This window comes from Procambarus clarkii, chromosome 13 (genome assembly GCF_040958095.1).
Source record: "Procambarus clarkii isolate CNS0578487 chromosome 13, FALCON_Pclarkii_2.0, whole genome shotgun sequence".
Classification (NCBI taxonomy): domain Eukaryota; kingdom Metazoa; phylum Arthropoda; class Malacostraca; order Decapoda; family Cambaridae; genus Procambarus; species Procambarus clarkii.
In genome coordinates, this window is record NC_091162.1 from 3,110,550 (window position 1) to 3,131,638 (window position 21,089).

At 39.5% G+C, this 21,089-nt stretch overlaps 1 protein-coding gene across 1 annotated transcript in view; it reads right to left on the minus strand.

Annotated features, from left to right (window-relative positions):
- Positions 1-21,089, minus strand: part of LOC123747687 (leukocyte elastase inhibitor-like) — a 92,849-nt gene that overhangs the window by 26,762 nt on the left and 44,998 nt on the right. The window contains exon 5 of the mRNA XM_069323552.1: positions 7,782-8,065. Within this exon, the coding sequence (XP_069179653.1) occupies positions 7,782-8,065 (284 nt within the window). The remainder of the gene's footprint in view (positions 1-7,781; positions 8,066-21,089) is intronic.

Below are 21,089 nucleotides of genomic sequence, written 5' to 3' on the forward strand. Positions count from 1 at the left end.
TAAATCTCCAGGAAATTGATTGGATAATAGAGGAGTTGAGAGAGTGAACTAAGGTGGGGGATGAGAGGTGGAGCTAGATAACTAAATTATTGTATTTTACTATGTCTGAAATACAGCTATTTTAAATTTCAGGGAACTTGAGTTCATAATAACGGAGTTGTATGAGTAGAGTAAAGCGGAGGACAAGAGCTGAAGCTTGGTAATTAATTTAATCTATTCTACTATGTCCAAAATACATCAGGTTTAATTTCAGGGAAATAGATCAGTTAATAACGGAGTTGTAGTAGTGAAATAAGGCAGAGGACAAGAGCTGGAGCTCGATAATTGCTTTGATCTATTTTGTTATGTCCCGTTTGTTAGAAAGATTAGACCATAGTTTCTAACAAACGTGACCTAACATAAGCTTACCCTTCCATTAATCTTTCTTTCTCTTTCCTTTTCTTTCTCTCTTCTCTCTTTTCTCTTCATTGTTTTCTTTACGTTCCCTTACTATCCTCTTCTTATTCTTATTACTATCTCCTTCTCATTCGGTGGTTATAATAGGAGCTGCTTCGTATGGGCCAATGGGCCCTCTGCAGTTCTTTCCTATTACTATCCCCTCTACTCACTTTTCTTCTCACCTCTTTCTAGCCTATTTATTGCCTGCATCTACTTCCTCATCACACGAGTTCGACCGTTCAATTGTCGTGTCACGTCCTTCACTCACCAGACCCCTCCACAAGTGATCATTTCAAATTTCATCATGGAATTCCAATTGACTTATAATCGATCCAGCAATGCTGCTCAGAGTAGGAAAAGACCATCGATAATGGATACCAGTTCCGAAAGTGACGGCGAGTGGCATCACGTGAATAAGGCTAACAGGACAAGCCACTCCATGACGACCCATTGCCCATTAATCTCTCCAGCTTCCCCAGCTCTCCCAGCGCCTCAGACTAGATCTACGTTTCCGGTCTTCAAAGTGCAGCACACGGAAGGTAAGTCTTCCTACGCTACTGTAGTGGACCTGGAAAAAGAGTACCCCCAGCTCCAGGTCAGGGCAAAACCTAATCTCAAAGGAGAATACATTCTGAGGCCTAAAGACGAGTCGGCCGCTACGATTCTAAAAAATTACGCAAAATGTGAGGAACTGAAACCAGAGGATAAAATAAGTAAAGTCATTGTCCTCCACTATCCCTTGCATATGGCCCTTGGCCATCTCGAAAAGCTGAACTATGTGGTGTCAGCAGAGAGATGCCAAGTACGAACCACAAAACAGGAAACTCGACAAGTCCTTCTCACAGTAAGAGGACGGATCCTGGAAAAACTTGACCTTGGAATCAGGGGGGTGTTCCAACACAGGCCTTACACCCCAGAACCCCTAAGATGCTTTAGATGTCAGAGATTTGGGCATCACAAAGATGGCTGCCAACGCCCAGTGAGGTGCGGAGTCTGCAGCCAGCCCCATGATACAAAAACATATATTGATAAATTCAAGGCAAACCACCCTGTTCAGGCAAAATGCCCAAATTGTTCCAAGGCACATCATGCCTGGAACTTGAAATGCCCTGAAAGGCTCAAAAGGCTTCAAACGAACCCCACCACGCCCACAGCGGAGCCAAAACCCCCACCAAAACGAATACCAGCTCCCATGCCCACTAAAACCGCGTGGGGTCTACCCATTCAGGAAGAGGGGGCACACGGCCCTTCACCATCGGCCATGGTGAAGGGTGAGAAGACAGTACAGGACAAAAAGAAAGATGGAGGACACAAGAATCATGTTCAAAGCAGTCGGCCTCCCATTTCATCCAGCAAGCACACTGGGGCCAATAGAAGTAGCAATTCCAGTGCCAAAGTTACCACCGAGAAGGGTCTAAAAGCCACTAGGCCCTCAACATGCACAACATTAAATAGTGCTCCCACTGAACTGAACGCTCTCTGGCCAATGCTCAAAACTTTGGTCACTGAGTTGATCGAAAGTCTGCTGTCTTCACATGGAATCAAGCAAACCACAGAGACTCGGAAGACAATTGAGCACAAGCTCAAAAAATATGTAATATCCACACCGTCAAGACAGCAGGGCAGGAGGCACCCCCATAAAAAGCAGATAGAGTCCAGCTCGTCGGAAAGCGACATTGATGAGGCAATTTCAGGTCCACTAAGAACCTATACCCCAATTGCAACTTCCATGGCGTGTTCATCAGACTCCATGGATACCAAGGAATTATCAGCACATTCCAAGAACCTAGAATTCTAAAGATCCTGCAATGGAATGCGCAAGGACTGCGCACTAAATTGCAACACTTGCAATGCATAGCGGCAACCAAAGGCATAGACATCCTGATACTACAGGAGAGCTTGCTTCGAGCCGAATTAGAACCTAAAATCTCAGGCTATCGAGGCTTCTTCCTTCCATGGATCAATGGGCAATCCAGGGGATGTGCAATCTATGTAAAATGTGACCTGATCTCCAAATCCATAACCAGCCCACCCAATTGTGGAGCAGGGACAGAGGTAATGGGAGTCACCACTGAGCTAAGACACGACAAACTTGAAGTGTTCAATGTGTACAGGTCTCCACAAGCCGAAATGGATCTCTCTGTGTTATTTGGACACTCGACAACAACAAACACAATCATTTGTGGAGATTTTAATGCCCATCATCGATTGACACTGGGCTCGAACAGAACAAATGAAGCCGGCATACACATTACACATCTACTGGACCAGCTTCCAGAAATACAAATCCTAAACAAGAATGAACCTACCCACATCCAAGGAGGCAGATTAGACCTAACCTTCGTTTCAGCCTCCCTAAGAGATGCAGCAACATGGTCAGTTGAGCCCACACTCACAAGCGACCACTATGGGGTCCAAATTGATCTTCAGTTAGACCTACCCACCCCACCTCCGCCTCCATCTGAAGCCTGGAACTTTGCTTTAGCTAACTGGGACCGATTTCAAAACCTCATTTCAGAGTGGCAAAGAAACTATGATCTTCCCGAAGACATTAATCAGGCAGAACAAGAATTTGTCAAAGCGATTCAAAGTGCAGCCAACCACTCAATCCCACTGAAAAAACAGTCCACCGGACACCATAAAGATCATTGGTACTATTGCGAACGTGTCAAAGAACTCAACCATAGACTCAATAGAACAAGAAAGCTATACAAAAAGCAGCCAAGTGACCGCAACAGGATCTTACTTTGTGAGGTCAAGGAACATGTACATCGAGAGACCAGACAAATAAAAGAACAAAAGTGGCTGGAATGGTGTTCACACCTGAATGAACACACCTCTCTCGGGGAGATGTGGCAGCAAATTCACCGGACCAAAGGGAATAAAACACCTAAAGCTCCACACCCCAAGGATCCTCAACAGGAAGCCGAAGTACTGGCAACCAGGTTTGCAGAGAGAGCAGCCAGCAATCAACTTCCACCAGATGTATTAGCAGTACAGACCGGACTAGAGGAAGAAAGGTGGCACAGAACCGTTACAGCATGTGAAGAAGTCTCTGACACTAATGCCCCCTTCACACTGGATGAGCTCAATCGGGCTAAGAAAAACTCCAAGGATACATCCCCTGGAGCCGACAAAATAACCTATAAAATGATTAGAAACCTCGGCCCAGAGGGAGACGCTGCATACCTAAGGTTAATTAATTTAGCCTGGACTTCTCAAACTAGACCTTCTGCTTGGAATAGAGCAGACATAGTGCCGATCCCAAAACCCAAAGATCCAGCTAATCCCAGGCCCATCTCTCTCCAAAGCTGTGCAGCCAAGACGGCTGACAGAATGGCACTCAACAGACTGGAGTGGAAAATGCCTAAACTGCACCATGATATGTATGCCTATAGAAGAGGGGTTGGCACAGTGGAATGTATTACAACTCTGTTAGCCCACTTGAATGACAGACCAGGAATGCTGATATTCCTGGACCTCGAAAAAGCCTTTGAACTGGCTAGCGCCCCAGCTATTCTCTGCTGCCTCATTGACAAAGAGGTCAGAGGCAACCTGCTCTCCTGGACCAAAAACTGTCTCATAAACAGAGAAGCAAGAGTAAAACTTCATGGCACAGTCTCTGAGTACAAAAGCCATGAAAATGGTACACCGCAAGGAGGTATTCTTAGCCCTCTTCTCTTCAACTGTTTAATGGAAAGAATAATGAGGTTGAAACTCCCACATCACTGCAGGCTGCTAAACTACGCGGACGACTTTGTCATCATCATAAAAGGAAGGGATGCGGCGCGCCTTGCACCCAAATGCTTAGACTGCATCAGTAAAGAGGCAAAACAGATTGGGATCAAACTCAACCCCTCAAAGTCAAAGGCCATGCCCATAAAAATAGCGAAGCCCAACATCCAACTCACAGTACAGGGTCAACCAATAGAATGGGTCGACACCTATCAGTATCTAGGAATCATCCTGGACACACACATGAATTTCAATGCTGAGGTCACTTACTTGAGAGAGCGAACTGCAGCCCGGACGGCAATCCTCAGGTCGCTAACCTCCCTTTCTGGAGGAGCCAATCTGCAAGTCCTTCGCACATACTATGTACAGGCAGTCAGATCAGTGATCGATTATGCCGCACCTGCACTCACAAATCTATCACACCTACAGTGGTAAAAGCTTGAAGTTGCCCAAAACAATGCTATGAGAGCTACACTGGGAGCCCCCATGTGGACCAGGCTTGAAACTCTTAGACTGGAGACGGGTTTGCCCTCTCTACAAGAAAGAATATCACAAAGGACAGCTACAATTATCAGTAAGATAATTATTTCTTCTGATCCAATCCCAGTACGGCAGGCCTTGGTGGTTGGACTAGGCCAAAACAATGGAAACTCTTGGGTTGCAAGAGCAGGAAAAGTCCTAAACAGACTACATTTAAAAAACATGATTCTTGATAGAGAGGGTGATCATCCACACCCAAATTACACTCCTTCCGCCCCGTAGGAAGAGCCTACTTTCAAAATAGTAATAGAAAGTCTCCCAATGAAAAAGGCTGCCTATGATCCGACAATCCTAAGGCGCATAATAGAAGAGCAAATGTATACCATAGCAGTAGCAGGAGCCACCCACATCTTCACAGACGGATCGGTGGACACAGAAAATGAGAGTGCTCTTTGCACGACCAGCGTTCAGGCATATTGGAGACTGGGAGGACTAGTATCATCAACCCAAACTGAGCTGTTTGCCATACAACAGGCATTCGCATATGTGATTGCACAAAACACTCAAAATGCAATCATTCACACAGACTCAAAAGCTGCACTTCAAATACTAGGACAAAAACAGTGGAAAGATAATGTGGAAATAATTACCACCATTTTGTATCAAGGAGCAGTCGCTAAAGGCAAAGGCCTCAACATAACTTTAAACTGGATCCCATCCCATATTGGAATCCCATTAAATGAAAAAGCTGATGAAATTGCTAAATTGGCAACTCGTCATCCAGTGATACATAAAACAATTCAACCCAGCCTAGAGAACATAAAAAACATCATCACCAAAAAACTCTCACATCTCAACAAAGCCTACCTGCACCAGAGAATAGCTGAAGGTTCGCCATCTGCAACATGGTATCTTCAGGCAACCAAATTAGAAAGGTTAAATATCCCAAAAGGAATCCACAGGGAAATAGCAGTTAGGCTATATAGACAACGTCTAGGTTACAGATGCAACTGGGAGATTGGTGAACCCCGACAGAGAGAGTGCATCATCTGCCAAACTGTCACAGAAAAGCCATTACTTCACTATCTTCTGGAATGTGAAGCAACCAATGACCTTAGAAGAGCTTTAAGAGTTCCTGAATCATGCAGTGGCCACCCTGAAGCCATCAACACAGCCACTCTCCTGGTCAACAAAGGTGTCCAGCAGCTGGACACCCTCATAAAGACTGTGAAGCAGTATCCTCCCCCACGATAACAGCTTGATGGTTAAAATGCAACCTCAGAATACTGAGAAAAAAAAATTGTACCACTTACGGGCTATTCATGCCCGTGCCACCTCTTTGGTGGCTTAATCTTTATCAATCAATCAATCTTCCTCATCACGACGACGGGAGACATCTCCCGTCACGCAGGGTGCAGTTGCACCTCCACTGATCTCCAGTATCAGCTCTTGATACTGGTAATGGCTCAAAAAGGCCACCACTTACGAGCTATTCATGCCCGTGCCACCTTTTGGGTGGCTTAATCTTCATCATCAATTAGACACATTCACGGGAGACATCTCCCGTCACGCAGGGTGCAGCCGCACCTCCACAGATCTCCAGTATCATCTATTGATACTGGTAATGGCTCAAATGGGCCACCATTTCCGGGCTATTCGTACCAGTGCCACCCTTTGGGTGGCTTAATCTTCATCAATCAATCAATCTTCCTCATCACAATCGACTTGAGAATGGTCCAGGACGGACCGAAACGTCGTCGTCCCTTCACCTTCTAGTGTGTGGTCTGTTCAACTAACTTCTGATTAACTTAAGAAATATCTGCTCAAGTCCATAGAGTTTAATTATATCCATAAAGTGACTGCAGCAAGGATTAAAACTCTGAAAAAAGCGGTCATAAACTAGTCTCTGACAAATTACGGTCTTTAAATGGACTTTGAAAAAATTTGGTCTCAAACTGAACTCTGAAAATAAAATCAGCCTGAAACAATGTGAAAGAGCGATGACTTTTTCAGAGTTCGCTAAATATAGTGGTCAGCAGCAGTGACTTTTGGGAGTTCATTCAATCTGGTGGTTCGCAGCGAGGATTTTTTGGGAGTTCGCTCAATACCATGGTCTGCAGATATGATTTAAAAAAAAATTATTCCTAAGCTGTCAATCCTACTACTATAGACCTCCAGGATGTACTAATATGTAGTGCTGGACCACCAGGAAGTATCAATATGTAGTGATAGACCACCAGAAAGTTAATTTTGTATTATTGAAGTTGGACAAATCGGAAACTTTTTTAGCCGCAACATAACTTTACCTGAATTTCCTTGAGGAACACTAACACTCTAGTGGCCTCGACGAGGACAGGAAGCCGGTGACTTGTCAAAGGAACCCACAATTGTCCTGATGATTTTTCAAGCTGGATTTTAAAGTTCAAAAGAGTTTTGAAATTTACGACTTCGGCGGGTAAGCGGTTCCGTGGATTTATAACCTGAGGGTCAAAACGCATCTCCAGTTTTGTGTTCCACAATGTGACTTATTGAGCTTGAACCCGTTGCTCCTTGTTTGTCTTACATCTGACCTTTGAAGGAATTGTCTGGATAAACAGCTTTTCAATTTGTTAAGTATTTTAAGTGTCGATGAGATCCGTCTCGCGATGCCTGGTCTGTAGTGTTGATAGCCCTGTGGCCCCTCAACCCTTACTGGTAAGACAGCTCATGTCTTAGTATAAGACCTTACCAATACTAACCTCCACCAGCAATTCTAGGCCTAATACAGTACATAGGATTAATATTCTGAAAAAAATCGGTCATAAACTAGTCTCTGACAAATTACGGTCTTTAAATGGACTTTGAAAAAGTCAAAGTGCTATATTAGGCCTAGAAAAATTAAGGTTTGGCTTTATTTATATTTGTTATTTACTCCTTAAATTAATAGTAGACAGCCTGGTGTAATGGTGGTCTTTAGTTCTCTCGACCAAAACGTTACTTAAAGTACTATCGCCTCAGGAGTCTGCGTTGCTAAAAACAATGTGTCATCTCCTTGTCTGTGTCACACTCACACTCACATTCCATAAATGTCTACCTTAACACTGACAACATTTATATAGAGATGCAAGTAAAACATCCTGACAACTCACCGCCTTAAGTTCCTCAGTGATTGCCTGCTCCAGTTTGAACCTTGGGAAGTGAAGATGTACTTTCTCCTCTCTCAGGTTGGTGAGGGCGTGGCGGAGGGTGTCGTGGGAGAGGCGCCTCAGCATGGCGTCCAAAGGCGTGGCGGAGTTGCCAGGGGCGGCCAGGGGCGTGGAGGTCCTGCGAGGGGCGCCGCCGGGGGTGTTGTGAGGCAGCAACACCAACATGGACGCCGCCTTCCCCTTGTACGGCATCTCTAACACCGTCGCTCCCAGCTCACTCGAGACTCCTGCAACCACAGACCACTGTAACCAGTGTTCACTCTCAGAACTGTCACACTAGTCTGCTGCAACCACAGTCCACTGTAACCAGTGTTCACTCTCAGGACTGTCACACTAGTCTACTGCAACCACAGTCCACTGTAACCAGTGTTCACTCTCAGGACTGTCACACTAGTCTACTGCAACCACAGTCCACTGTAACCAGTGTTCACTCTCAGGACTGTCACACTTGTCTACTGCAACCACAGTCCACTGTAACCAGTGTTCACTCTCAGGACTGTCACACTAGTCTCCTACAACCACAGTCCAATGTAACCAGTGTTCACTCTCAGGACTGTCACACTAGCCTACTGCAACCACAGTCCACTGTAACCAGTGTTCACTCTCAGGACTGTCACACTAGTCTACTGCAACCACAGTCCACTGTAACCAGTGTTTACTCTCAGGACTGTCACCCATATATATATATATATATATATGTATATATATATATATATATATATATATATATATATATATATATATATATATATATATATATATATATATATATATATATATATGTCGTACCTAGTAGCCAGAACATACTTCTCGGCCTACTATGCAAGGCCCGATTTGCCTAATAGGCCGAGTGACTTTCTTTATTTTCAATAAATTGTTTTCAATTAGTTTATTTGAATTATTATTATTATATTATATTAGGAACATCAATTATTGACTTAACTATGTTCGTTTAGATTTGGTTAAGATAGGTTAGGTTAGGTTAGGTAGGGTAGGTTAGGTTCGGTTATATATCTATGTGACTTTTAACTCAAAGTAAAAACAATTAATCCATTCTTAATGAAATAGATAGCTTTATCATTTCATAAGAAAAAAAATTGAATTTATATTAAATTCAAGAAAACTTGGCTTATTAGGCATATCGTGTCTTGCATAGTAGGCCGAGTAGTGCATTCTGGCTACTAGGTACAACATATATATATATATATATATATATATATATGTCGTACCTAGTAGCCAGAACTCACTTTTTGGCCTACTATTCAAGGCCCGATTTGCCTAATAAGCCAAGTTTTCCTGAATTAATATATTTTTTCTAATTTTTTTCTTATGAAATGATAAAGCTACCCATTTCATTATGTATGAGGTCAATTTTTTTTTATTGGAGTTAAAATTAACGTAGATATATGACCGAACCTAACCAACCCTACCTAACCTAACCTAACCTATCTTTATACGTTAGGTTTGGTTAGGTAGCCGAAAAAGTTAGGTTAGGTTAGGTTAGGTAGGTTAGGTAGTCGAAAAACAATTAATTCATGAAAACTTGGCTTATTAGGCAAATCGGGCCTTGCATAGTAGGCTGAGAAGTGCGTTCTGGCTACTAGGTACGACATATATATATATATATATATATATATATATATATATATATATATATATATATATGTCGTACCTAGTAGCCAGAACTCACTTCTCAGCCTACTATTCAAGGCCCGATTTGCCTAATAAGCCAAGTTTTCCTGAATTAATATATTTACTATAATTTTTTTCCTATGAAATGATAAAGCAACCATTTCTCTATGTATGAGGTTAATTTTTTTTTATTGGAGTTAAAATTAACGTAGATATATGACCGAACCTAACCAACCCTACCTAACCTAACCTAACCTATATTTATAGGTAAGGTTAGGTTAGGTAGCCAAAAAAAGCTAGGTTAGGTTAGGTTAGGTAGGTTAGGTAGACGAAAAAACATTAATTCATGGAAACTTGGCTTATTAGGCAAATCGGGCCTTGAATAGTAGGCTGAGAAGTGCGTTCTGGCTATTAGGTACGACATATATATATATATATATATATATATATATATATATATATATATATATATATATATATATATATATATATATATGTCGTACCTAGTAGCCAGAACGCACTTCTCAGCCTACTATGCAAGGCCCGATTTGCCTAATAAGCCAAGTTTTCCTGAATTATTATATTTTCTCTATTTTTTTTCTTATGAAATGATAAAGCTACCCATTTCATTATGTATGAGGTCAATTTTTTTTTATTGTAGTTAAAATTAACGTAGATATATGACCGAACCTAACCAACCCTACCTAACCTAACCTAACCTATCTTTATAGGTTAGGTTAGGTAGCCGAAAATGTTAGGTTAGCTTAGGTTAGGTAGGTTAGGTAGTCGAAAAAAGCATTAGTTCATGAAAACTTGGCTTACTACCCAAATCGGGCCTTGCATAGTAGGCCGAAAAGTGCGTTCTGGCTACTAGGTACGACATATATATATATATATATATATATATATATATATATATATATATATATATATATATATATATATATATATATATATATATATATATATATATATATATATATATATATGTCGTACCTAGTAGCCAGAACTCACTTCTCAGCCTACTATTCAAGGCCCGATTTGCCTAATAAGCCAAGTTTTTCTGAATTAATATATTTACTATAATTTTTTTCTTATGAAATGATAAAGCAACCCTTTTCTCTATGTATGAGGTCAATTTTTTTTTATTGGAGTTAAAATTAACGTAGATATATGACCGAACCTAACCAACCCTACCTAACCTAACCTAACCTATATTTATAGGTAAGGTTAGGTTAGGTAGCCAAAAAAAGCTAGGTTAGGTTAGGTTAGGTAGGTTAGGTAGACGAAAAAACATTAATTCATGAAAACTTGGCTTATTAGGCAAATCGGGCCTTGAATAGTAGGCTGAGAAGTGCGTTCTGGCTATTAGGTACGACATATATATATATATATATATATATATATATATATATATATATATATATATATATATATATATACATATATATATGTATATATATATGTATATATATATATGTATATACATATATATATATATATATATATATATATATATATATATATATATATATATATATATATATATATATATGTATATATATATATATATATATATATATATATATATATATATATATATATATATATATATATATATATATATATATATATGTCGTACCTAGTAGCCAGAACGCACTTCTATGCCTACTATGCAAGGCCCGATTTGCCTAATAAGCCAAGTTTTCATGAATTAATTGTTTTTCGACTACCTAACCTACCTAACCTAACCTAACCGAACTTTTTCGGCTACCTAACCTAACCTAACCTATAAAGATAGGTTAGGTTAGGTTAGGTAGGGTTGGTTAGGTTCGGTCATATATCTACGTTAATTTTAACTCCAATAACAAAAAATTTACTTCATACGGAATGAAATGGGTAGCTTTAACATTTCACAAGAAAAAAATTAGAGGAAATATATTAATTCAGGAAAACTTGGCTTATTAGGCAAATCGGGCCTTGCATAGTAGGCATAGAAGTGCGTTCTGGCTACTAGGTACGACATATATATATATATATATATATATATACATATATATATGTATATATATATATATATATATATATATATATATATATATATTTATATATATATATATATATATATATATATATATATATATATATATATATATATATATATATATATATATATATATATATGTCGTACCTAGTAGCCAGAACGCACTTTTCAGCCTACTATGCAAGGCCCGATTTGCCTAATAAGCCAAGTTTTCATGAATTAATTGTTTTCGACTACCTAACCTACCTAACCTAACCTAACCTATCTTTTTCAGCTACCTAACCCAACCTTACCTATAAATTTAGGTTAGGTTAGGTTAGGTAGGGTTGGTTAGGTTCGGTCATATATCTACTTTAATTTTAACTACAATAAAAAAAAAATTGACCTCATACATAATGAAATGGGTAGCTCTATCATTTCATAAGAAAAAAATTAGAGAAAATATATTAATTCGTGAAAACTTGGCTTATTAGGCAAATTGGGCCTTGCATAGTAGGCTGAGAAATACGTTCTGGCTACTAGGTACGACATATATATATATATATATATATATATATATATATATATATATATATATATATATATAACTTTAGAACACTTTCCCACCAGGAGACTCGAACCCTAGCCAGCACAGAAGCCTTCCAGCAACTGCCATAACAGGTACGCCTTAACCCGCTCCACCACCTGCTTCACTCTCCATACTTCAGTTTACTTATTCTATTCTATTCTATTATATATATATATATATATATATATATATATATATATATATATATATATACATATATATATATATATATATATATATATATACATATATATATATATATATATATATATATATATATATATATATATATATATATATAGTATATATATAGTATATATGTACATATATATGTATATACATATATATATATATATATATATATATATATATATATATATATATATATATATATATATATATATATATATATGTATATACATATATATATATATATATATATATATATATATATATATATATATACATATATATATATATATATATATATATATATATATATATATATATATATATATGTGAATGAAAACTCACACCCCAGAAGTGACTCGAACCCATACTCCCAGAAGCAACGCAACTGGTAACTACAGGGCGCCTTAATCCGCTTGACCATCACGGCCGTCAAAAGGAAGTGATAGCCGAGGCTATTTGAGCCACTTCCCCGACGGCAACTCGGATGGTAATCTTGGGCATAGCATTTCACCAAATCACCTCATTCTTTGGGGCACACGTGAGGAACACAAATGCGAACAAGCCTGAATGGTCCCCAGGACTATATGCGAATGAAAACTCACACCCCAGAAGTGACTCGAACCCATACTCCCAGAAGCAACGCAACTGGTAACTACAGGGCGCCTTAATCCGCTTGACCATCACGGCCGTCAAAAGGAAGTGATAGCCGAGGCTATTTGAGCCACTTCCCCGACGGCAACTCGGATGGTAATCTTGGGCATAGCATTTCACCAAATCACCTCATTCTTTGGGGCACACGTGAGGAACACAAATGCGAACAAGCCTGAATGGTCCCCAGGACTATATGCGAATGAAAACTCACACCCCAGAAGTGACTCGAACCCATACTCCCAGAAGCAACGCAACTGGTAACTACAGGGCGCCTTAATCCGCTTGACCATCACGGCCGTCAAAAGGAAGTGATAGCCGAGGCTATTTGAGCCACTTCCCCGACGGCAACTCGGATGGTAATCTTGGGCATAGCATTTCACCAAATCACCTCATTCTTTGGGGCACACGTGAGGAACACAAATGCGAACAAGCCTGAATGGTCCCCAGGACTATATGCGAATGAAAACTCACACCCCAGAAGTGACTCGAACCCATACTCCCAGAAGCAACGCAACTGGTAACTACAGGGCGCCTTAATCCGCTTGACCATCACGGCCGTCAAAAGGAAGTGATAGCCGAGGCTATTTGAGCCACTTCCCCGACGGCAACTTGGATGGTAATCTTGGGCATAGCATTTCACCAAATCACCTCATTCTTTGGGGCACACGTGAGGAACACAAATGCGAACAAGCCTGAATGGTCCCCAGGACTATATGCGAATGAAAACTCACACCCCAGAAGTGACTCGAACCCATACTCCCAGAAGCAACGCAACTGGTAACTACAGGGCGCCTTAATCCGCTTGACCATCACGGCCGTCAAAAGGAAGTGATAGCCGAGGCTATTTGAGCCACTTCCCCGACGGCAACTCGGATGGTAATCTTGGGCATAGCATTTCACCAAATCACCTCATTCTTTGGGGCACACGTGAGGAACACAAATGCGAACAAGCCTGAATGGTCCCCAGGACTATATGCGAATGAAAACTCACACCCCAGAAGTGACTCGAACCCATACTCCCAGAAGCAACGCAACTGGTAACTACAGGGCGCCTTAATCCGCTTGACCATCACGGCCGTCAAAAGGAAGTGATAGCCGAGGCTATTTGAGCCACTTCCCCGACGGCAAATCGGGGAAGTGTGTTCACGCACACGTGTGTTGGCACACGTGTGTTCCTCACGTGTGCCCCAAAGAATGAGGTGATTTGGTGAAATGCTATGCCCAAGATTACCATCCGAGTTGCCGTCGGGGAAGTGGCTCAAATAGCCTCGGCTATCACTTCCTTTTGACGGCCGTGATGGTCAAGCGGATTAAGGCGCCCTGTAGTTACCAGTTGCGTTGCTTCTGGGAGTATGGGTTCGAGTCACTTCTGGGGTGTGAGTTTTCATTCGCATATAGTCCTGGGGACCATTCAGGCTTGTTCGCATTTGTGTTCCTCACGTGTGCCCCAAAGAATGAGGTGATTTGGTGAAATGCTATGCCCAAGATTACCATCCGAGTTGCCGTCGGGGAAGTGGCTCAAATAGCCTCGGCTATCACTTCCTTTTGACGGCCGTGATGGTCAAGCGGATTAAGGCGCCCTGTAGTTACCAGTTGCGTTGCTTCTGGGAGTATGGTTCCGAGTCACTTCTGGGGTGTGAGTTTTCATTCGCATATAGTCCTGGGGACCATTCAGGCTTGTTCGCATTTGTGTTCCTCACGTGTGCCCCAAAGAATGAGGTGATTTGGTGAAATGCTATGCCCAAGATTACCATCCGAGTTGCCGTCGGGGAAGTGGCTCAAATAGCCTCGGCTATCACTTCCTTTTGACGGCCGTGATGGTCAAGCGGATTAAGGCGCCCTGTAGTTACCAGTTGCGTTGCTTCTGGGAGTATGGGTTCGAGTCACTTCTGGGGTGTGAGTTTTCATTCGCATATAGTCCTGGGGACCATTCAGGCTTGTTCGCATTTGTGTTCCTCACGTGTGCCCCAAAGAATGAGGTGATTTGGTGAAATGCTATGCCCAAGATTACCATCCGAGTTGCCGTCGGGGAAGTGGCTCAAATAGCCTCGGCTATCACTTCCTTTTGACGGCCGTGATGGTCAAGCGGATTAAGGCGCCCTGTAGTTACCAGTTGCGTTGCTTCTGGGAGTATGGGTTCGAGTCACTTCTGGGGTGTGAGTTTTCATTCGCATATAGTCCTGGGGACCATTCAGGCTTGTTCGCATTTGTGTTCCTCACGTGTGCCCCAAAGAATGAGGTGATTTGGTGAAATGCTATGCCCAAGATTACCATCCGAGTTGCCGTCGGGGAAGTGGCTCAAATAGCCTCGGCTATCACTTCCTTTTGACGGCCGTGATGGTCAAGCGGATTAAGGCGCCCTGTAGTTACCAGTTGCGTTGCTTCTGGGAGTATGGGTTCGAGTCACTTCTGGGGTGTGAGTTTTCATTCGCATATAGTCCTGGGGACCATTCAGGCTTGTTCGCATTTGTGTTCCTCACGTGTGCCCCAAAGAATGAGGTGATTTGGTGAAATGCTATGCCCAAGATTACCATCCGAGTTGCCGTCGGGGAAGTGGCTCAAATAGCCTCGGCTATCACTTCCTTTTGACGGCCGTGATGGTCAAGCGGATTAAGGCGCCCTGTAGTTACCAGTTGCGTTGCTTCTGGGAGTATGGGTTCGAGTCACTTCTGGGGTGTGAGTTTTCATTCGCATATAGTCCTGGGGACCATTCAGGCTTGTTCGCATATATATATGTATATATATATATATATATATATATATATATATATATATATATATATATATATATATATTGTACCTAGTAGCCAGAACGCACTTCTCAGCCTACTATGCAAGGCCCGATTTGCCTAATAAGCCAAGTTTTCATGAATTAATGTTTTTTCGACTTCCTAACCTACTTAACCTAACCTAACCTAACTTTTTCGGCTACCTAACCTAACCTAACCTATAAAGATAGGTTAATTTAGGTTAGGTAGAGTTGGTTAAGTTCGGTCATATATCTACGTTAATTTTAACTCCAATAAAAAAAAATTGACCTCATACATATTGAAATGGGTAGCTTTATCATTTCATAAGAAAAAAATTAGAGAAAATATATTAATTCAGGAAAACTTGGCTTATTAGGCAAATCGGGCATTGCATAGTAGGCTGAGAAGTGCGTTCTGGCTACTAGGTACGACCCGCCAAACACACACCGAAACTACGACGTTGGTACAACGTTCGAACAAGTTTTACCACCACCTAACCAGTTATAATAATCAATATAACAAGTTGTAACAACGTTCTAATACGTCATAAACACGTTAAGCCAAGATGTAACAACTTTATTACAAGTTTTAATAAGCGGAAAATAGAGACAGTTTCGGTTTGTGTTTCCAGGGGACATATACACATATATATATATATATATATATATGTCGTACCTAGTACCCAGAACGCACTTCTCGGCCTACTATGCAAGGCCCGATTTGCCTAATAGGGCTAGTTTTCCTGAATTAATATATTTTCTCAAATTTTTTTCTTATGAAATGATAAAGCTACCCATTTCATTATATATGAGGTAATTTTTTTTTATTGGAGTTAAAATTAACGTAGATATATGACCGAACCTAACCAACCATACCTAACCTAACCTAACCTAGCTTTATAGGTTAGGTTAGGTTAGGTAGCCGAAAAAGTTAGGTTAGGTTAGGTAGGTTAGGTAGTCGAAAAGCAATTAATTCATGCAAACTTGGCTTATTAGGCAAATTGGGCCTTGCATAGTAGGCTGAGAAGTGCGTTCTGGCTACTAGGTACGACATATATATATACATATATATACATACATATATATATCTATACATATATATATCTATATATATATATATATATATATATATATATGTCGTACCTAGTAGCCAGAACTCACTTCTCAGCCTACTATTCAAGGCCCGATTTGCCTAATAAGCCAAGTTTTCCTGAATTAATATATTTACTATAATTTTTTTCTTATGAAATGATAAAGCAACCCTTTTCTCTATGTATGAGGTAAATTTTTTTTTATTGGAGTTAAAATTAACGTAGATATTTGACCGAACCTAACCAACCCTACCTAACCTAACCTAACCTATATTTATAGGTAAGGTTAGGTTAGGTAGCCAAAAAAAGCTAGGTTAGGTTAGGTTAGGTAGGTTAGGTAGACGAAAAAACATTAATTCATGAAAACTTGGCTTATTAGGCAAATCGGGCCTTGAATAGTAGGCTGAGAAGTGCGTTCTGGCTATTAGGTACGACATATATATATATATATATATATATATATATATATATATATACATATATATATATATATCTATACATATATATATCTATATATATATATATATCTATACATATATATATTTATATATATATATATATATATATATATATATATATATATATATATATATATATATATATATATATATATATATATATATATATGTCGTACCTAGTAGCCAGAACTCACTTCTCAGCCTACTATGCAAGGCCCGATTTGCCTAATAAGCCAAGTTTTCATGAATTAATTGTTTTTCGACTACCTAACCTACCTAACCTAACCTAACCTAAGTTTTTCGGCTACATAACCCAACCTAACCTATAGAGATAGGGTAGGTTAGGTTAGGTGGGGTTGGTTAGGTTAGGTCATATATCTACATTAATTTTAGCTCCAATGAAAAAAAATTGACCTCATACATAATGAAATGGGTAGCTTTATCATTTCAAAAGAAAAAATTTAGAGAAAATATATTAATTCATGAAAACTTGGCTTATTAGGCAAATCGGGCCACGCATAGTAGGCTGAGAAGTGAGTTCTGGCTACTAGGTACGACATATATATATATATATATATATATATATATATATATATATATATATATATATATATATATATATATATATATATATATATATATATATATATATATATATATATATATATATATATATATATATATATATATATATATATATATATATATATATATATATATATATATATATATATATATATTGGTGTATACTGGCAGCATGTTTTCTTTCAAACATGTTTCATTGAATATGACCGCATATTCTGTATTTATTATTTTCTGGTTTAGGGCTTCTATCCCTCTAACTATTTTCTTAGCATCAGGGCTTAATTGAAATAGGAGTTCTCCAAAACTCATTTTCGTACTTTTAAGGTGAAGAAAAGAAGTGATTTACTATAGAGTGTATTTCACTTATTTGTATAATTTGCACGACGTTTCGAACCTCCATGGTTCATTCTCAAGTGAACAGATCTTACAATACTAGTTGATTTTATACCCGCATTAGGTCAGGTGATAATACAATGAAGGTGAAAACATGGGGGATACATAAGGGATAAACATAGGGGCTGCAGAAGGCTTATTGGCCCATACGAGGCATCTCCTATCTAAACACAAAGATTAATCCAGTGTAATTGGCCTGTTATGTTGGACATTGTCTTCTGTGTTGGCATCGATATGTTCTTGTCTTGTCCTTACTCTCATGGTGGGTAGAGTAAATAGTTCCGTGATTTGGGTGTTCATGGTAGGTCGCTCTATTCTTATGTGAATTGCCTCAAGAATTTGTAATCTTCTTGAATCTTGGGTTTTGTCTATTATGCAAGTATTCTTGTTCAACATTTCTCTTGTTAGAGTAATGTCATGGGCTTGTCTCATGTGATTCCTAGGGGCACCAGATTGAAGATGGCATGTCAAACGCCTCGTCAGCTTGGTCGACGTCATACCTATGTACTTACATTGAAGGTTACATCCTTCGTGGGGGCAAGTGTACATGTATACAACGCTTGACTGCTGTAGAGGGTTCTCCATCGGCTTCGGGCTGTTTTTGATAAGGAGTTCGGAAGTCTTCTTGGTTTTGTAGAATATTATCAGGTTTATGTTTTGGTTAGGAGTAGTGCTTTTTACTCCTTTACGGATTATTTCTTTCATTATTCTTTCCTCTTTTATATGTTCACTGTGCATGGTTGATTTGTAATATAATTTTATTGGGGGTGTTGTGGTTTCTGTTCTAGGTTCTGAATTATACCAACGGTCCAAGTGTCTTCTTATAGCAGCGTTTATTTCCGCGTTGCTATATCCGTTGTTCACCAATACCTGAGTTACTCTTTCAAACTCTCTACTCACGTTGCTCCATTCAGAGCAGTGGGTAAGCGCTCGACGAATATAAGTATTGAGAACACTGGCTTTGTATCTTTGGGGGCACTCACTTCTACCGTTCAGGCATAATCCTATGTTGGTGGGCTTGGTATATACGTTGGTGCTTAAAGAGGTTCCTGTTTTTGTTATTAGTACATCCAAGAATGGCAGACTGTTATTTTCACTATTTTCATGTGTAAATCGGAGTACTGACTCTCTCTCTAGGTGTCTTTTTAGGTCAATTAGTTCATCTGAGTCTTTTACTATTACGAATATGTCATCTACATAACGGCAGTATACAGTTGGTTTTTGTCTGCTACTGAAGACCCTATCTTCGATGGTTCCCATATAAAAATTAGCAAATAAAACTCCTAAGGGGAGCCCATTGCTACTCCGTCTATTTGTAAATACATGTCTCCTTGTGGACTGATGAAAGGGGCTTCCTTTGTACATGCTTCGAGAAGACTTTTCAAGTGTGGCTCAGGTATGTCTAATTTGGGGGTGCTCTCGTCTCTGTATACTCTGTCCAGTATCATTCCTATGGTTGTGTCGACTGGGACGTTGGTAAAAAGGGATTCAACGTCCAGGGAAGCGATGATTCCATCGGGCTGGGTAGATTTGATCAATTCTAGGAAATCTGCTGATGATTGTAGACTAAACTTACTTGGAGTGTATGGAGTTAGGAGTTCATTGAGTTTCTTTGCCAGGTGATAAGTTGGGGTTGGTATTTGGCTGATTATAGGGCGTAGTGGGTTACCTGGTTTATGCGTCTTAACATTGCCGTAGGCATATCCTAAGCCATAGTCGCCTTGAAGTTTATTGAAATGCACACTACCTTTCTTTGCGTTGATTGCTGTAATTGTTTTGTTTACTTTCCGCTTAAGGTCTTCTACGGGGTTCCTCGTGATTCGTTGAAATTTGGAGTCGTCACTTAGGATGTCGCTAATTTTGTTCATGTATTCATGGGCCAATGGAGATGCCTCGTATGGGCCAATAAGCCTTCTGCAGCCCCTATGTTTATCCCTTATGTATCCCCCCATGTTTTCACCTTCATTGTATTATCACCTGACCTAATGCGGGTATAAAATCAACTAGTATTGTAAGATCTGTTCACTTGAGAATGAACCATGGAGGTTCGAAACGTCGTGCAAATTATACAAATAAGTGTAATACACTCTATAGTAAATCACTTCTTTTCTTCACCTTAAAAGTACGAAAATGAGTTTTGAGAACTCCTATTTCAATTAAGCCCTGATGCTAAGAAAATAGTTAGAGGGATAGAAGCCCTAAACCAGAAAATAATAAATACAGAATATGCGGTCATATTCAATGAAATATATATATATATATATATATATATATATATATATATATATATATATATATATATATATATATATATATATATATATATATATATATGTCGTACCTAGTAGCCAGAACGCACTTCTCAGCCTCAGCCTATTATGCAAGGCCCGATTTGCCTAATAAGCCAAGTTTTCATGAATTAATTGTTTTTCGACTACCTAACCTACCTAACCTAACCTAACCTAACTTTTTCAGCTACCTAACCTAACCTAACCTATAAAGATAGGTTAGGTTAGGTTAGGTAGAGTTGGTTAGGTTCGGTCATATATCTATGTTAAATTTAACTCCAATAAAAAAAATTGACCTCATACATATTGAAATGGATAGCTTTATCATTTCATAAGAAAAAAAATAGAGAAAATAAATTAATTCAGTAAAATTTGGCTTATTAGGCAAATCGGGCCTTGCTTAGTAGGCTGAGAAGTGGATTCTGGCTACTAGGTACGACATATATATATACATATATATATATATATTGTGACGATAATCTCCTTCAAGAGATTGAGCCTGCTCTTCCCTCCAAAAATACGTCGTTACAAATATATAAAACTACTATGGAAGAAAAATCCAACAACGACAACACCAGCAAGGTTTGCCAGAGCGCCAAA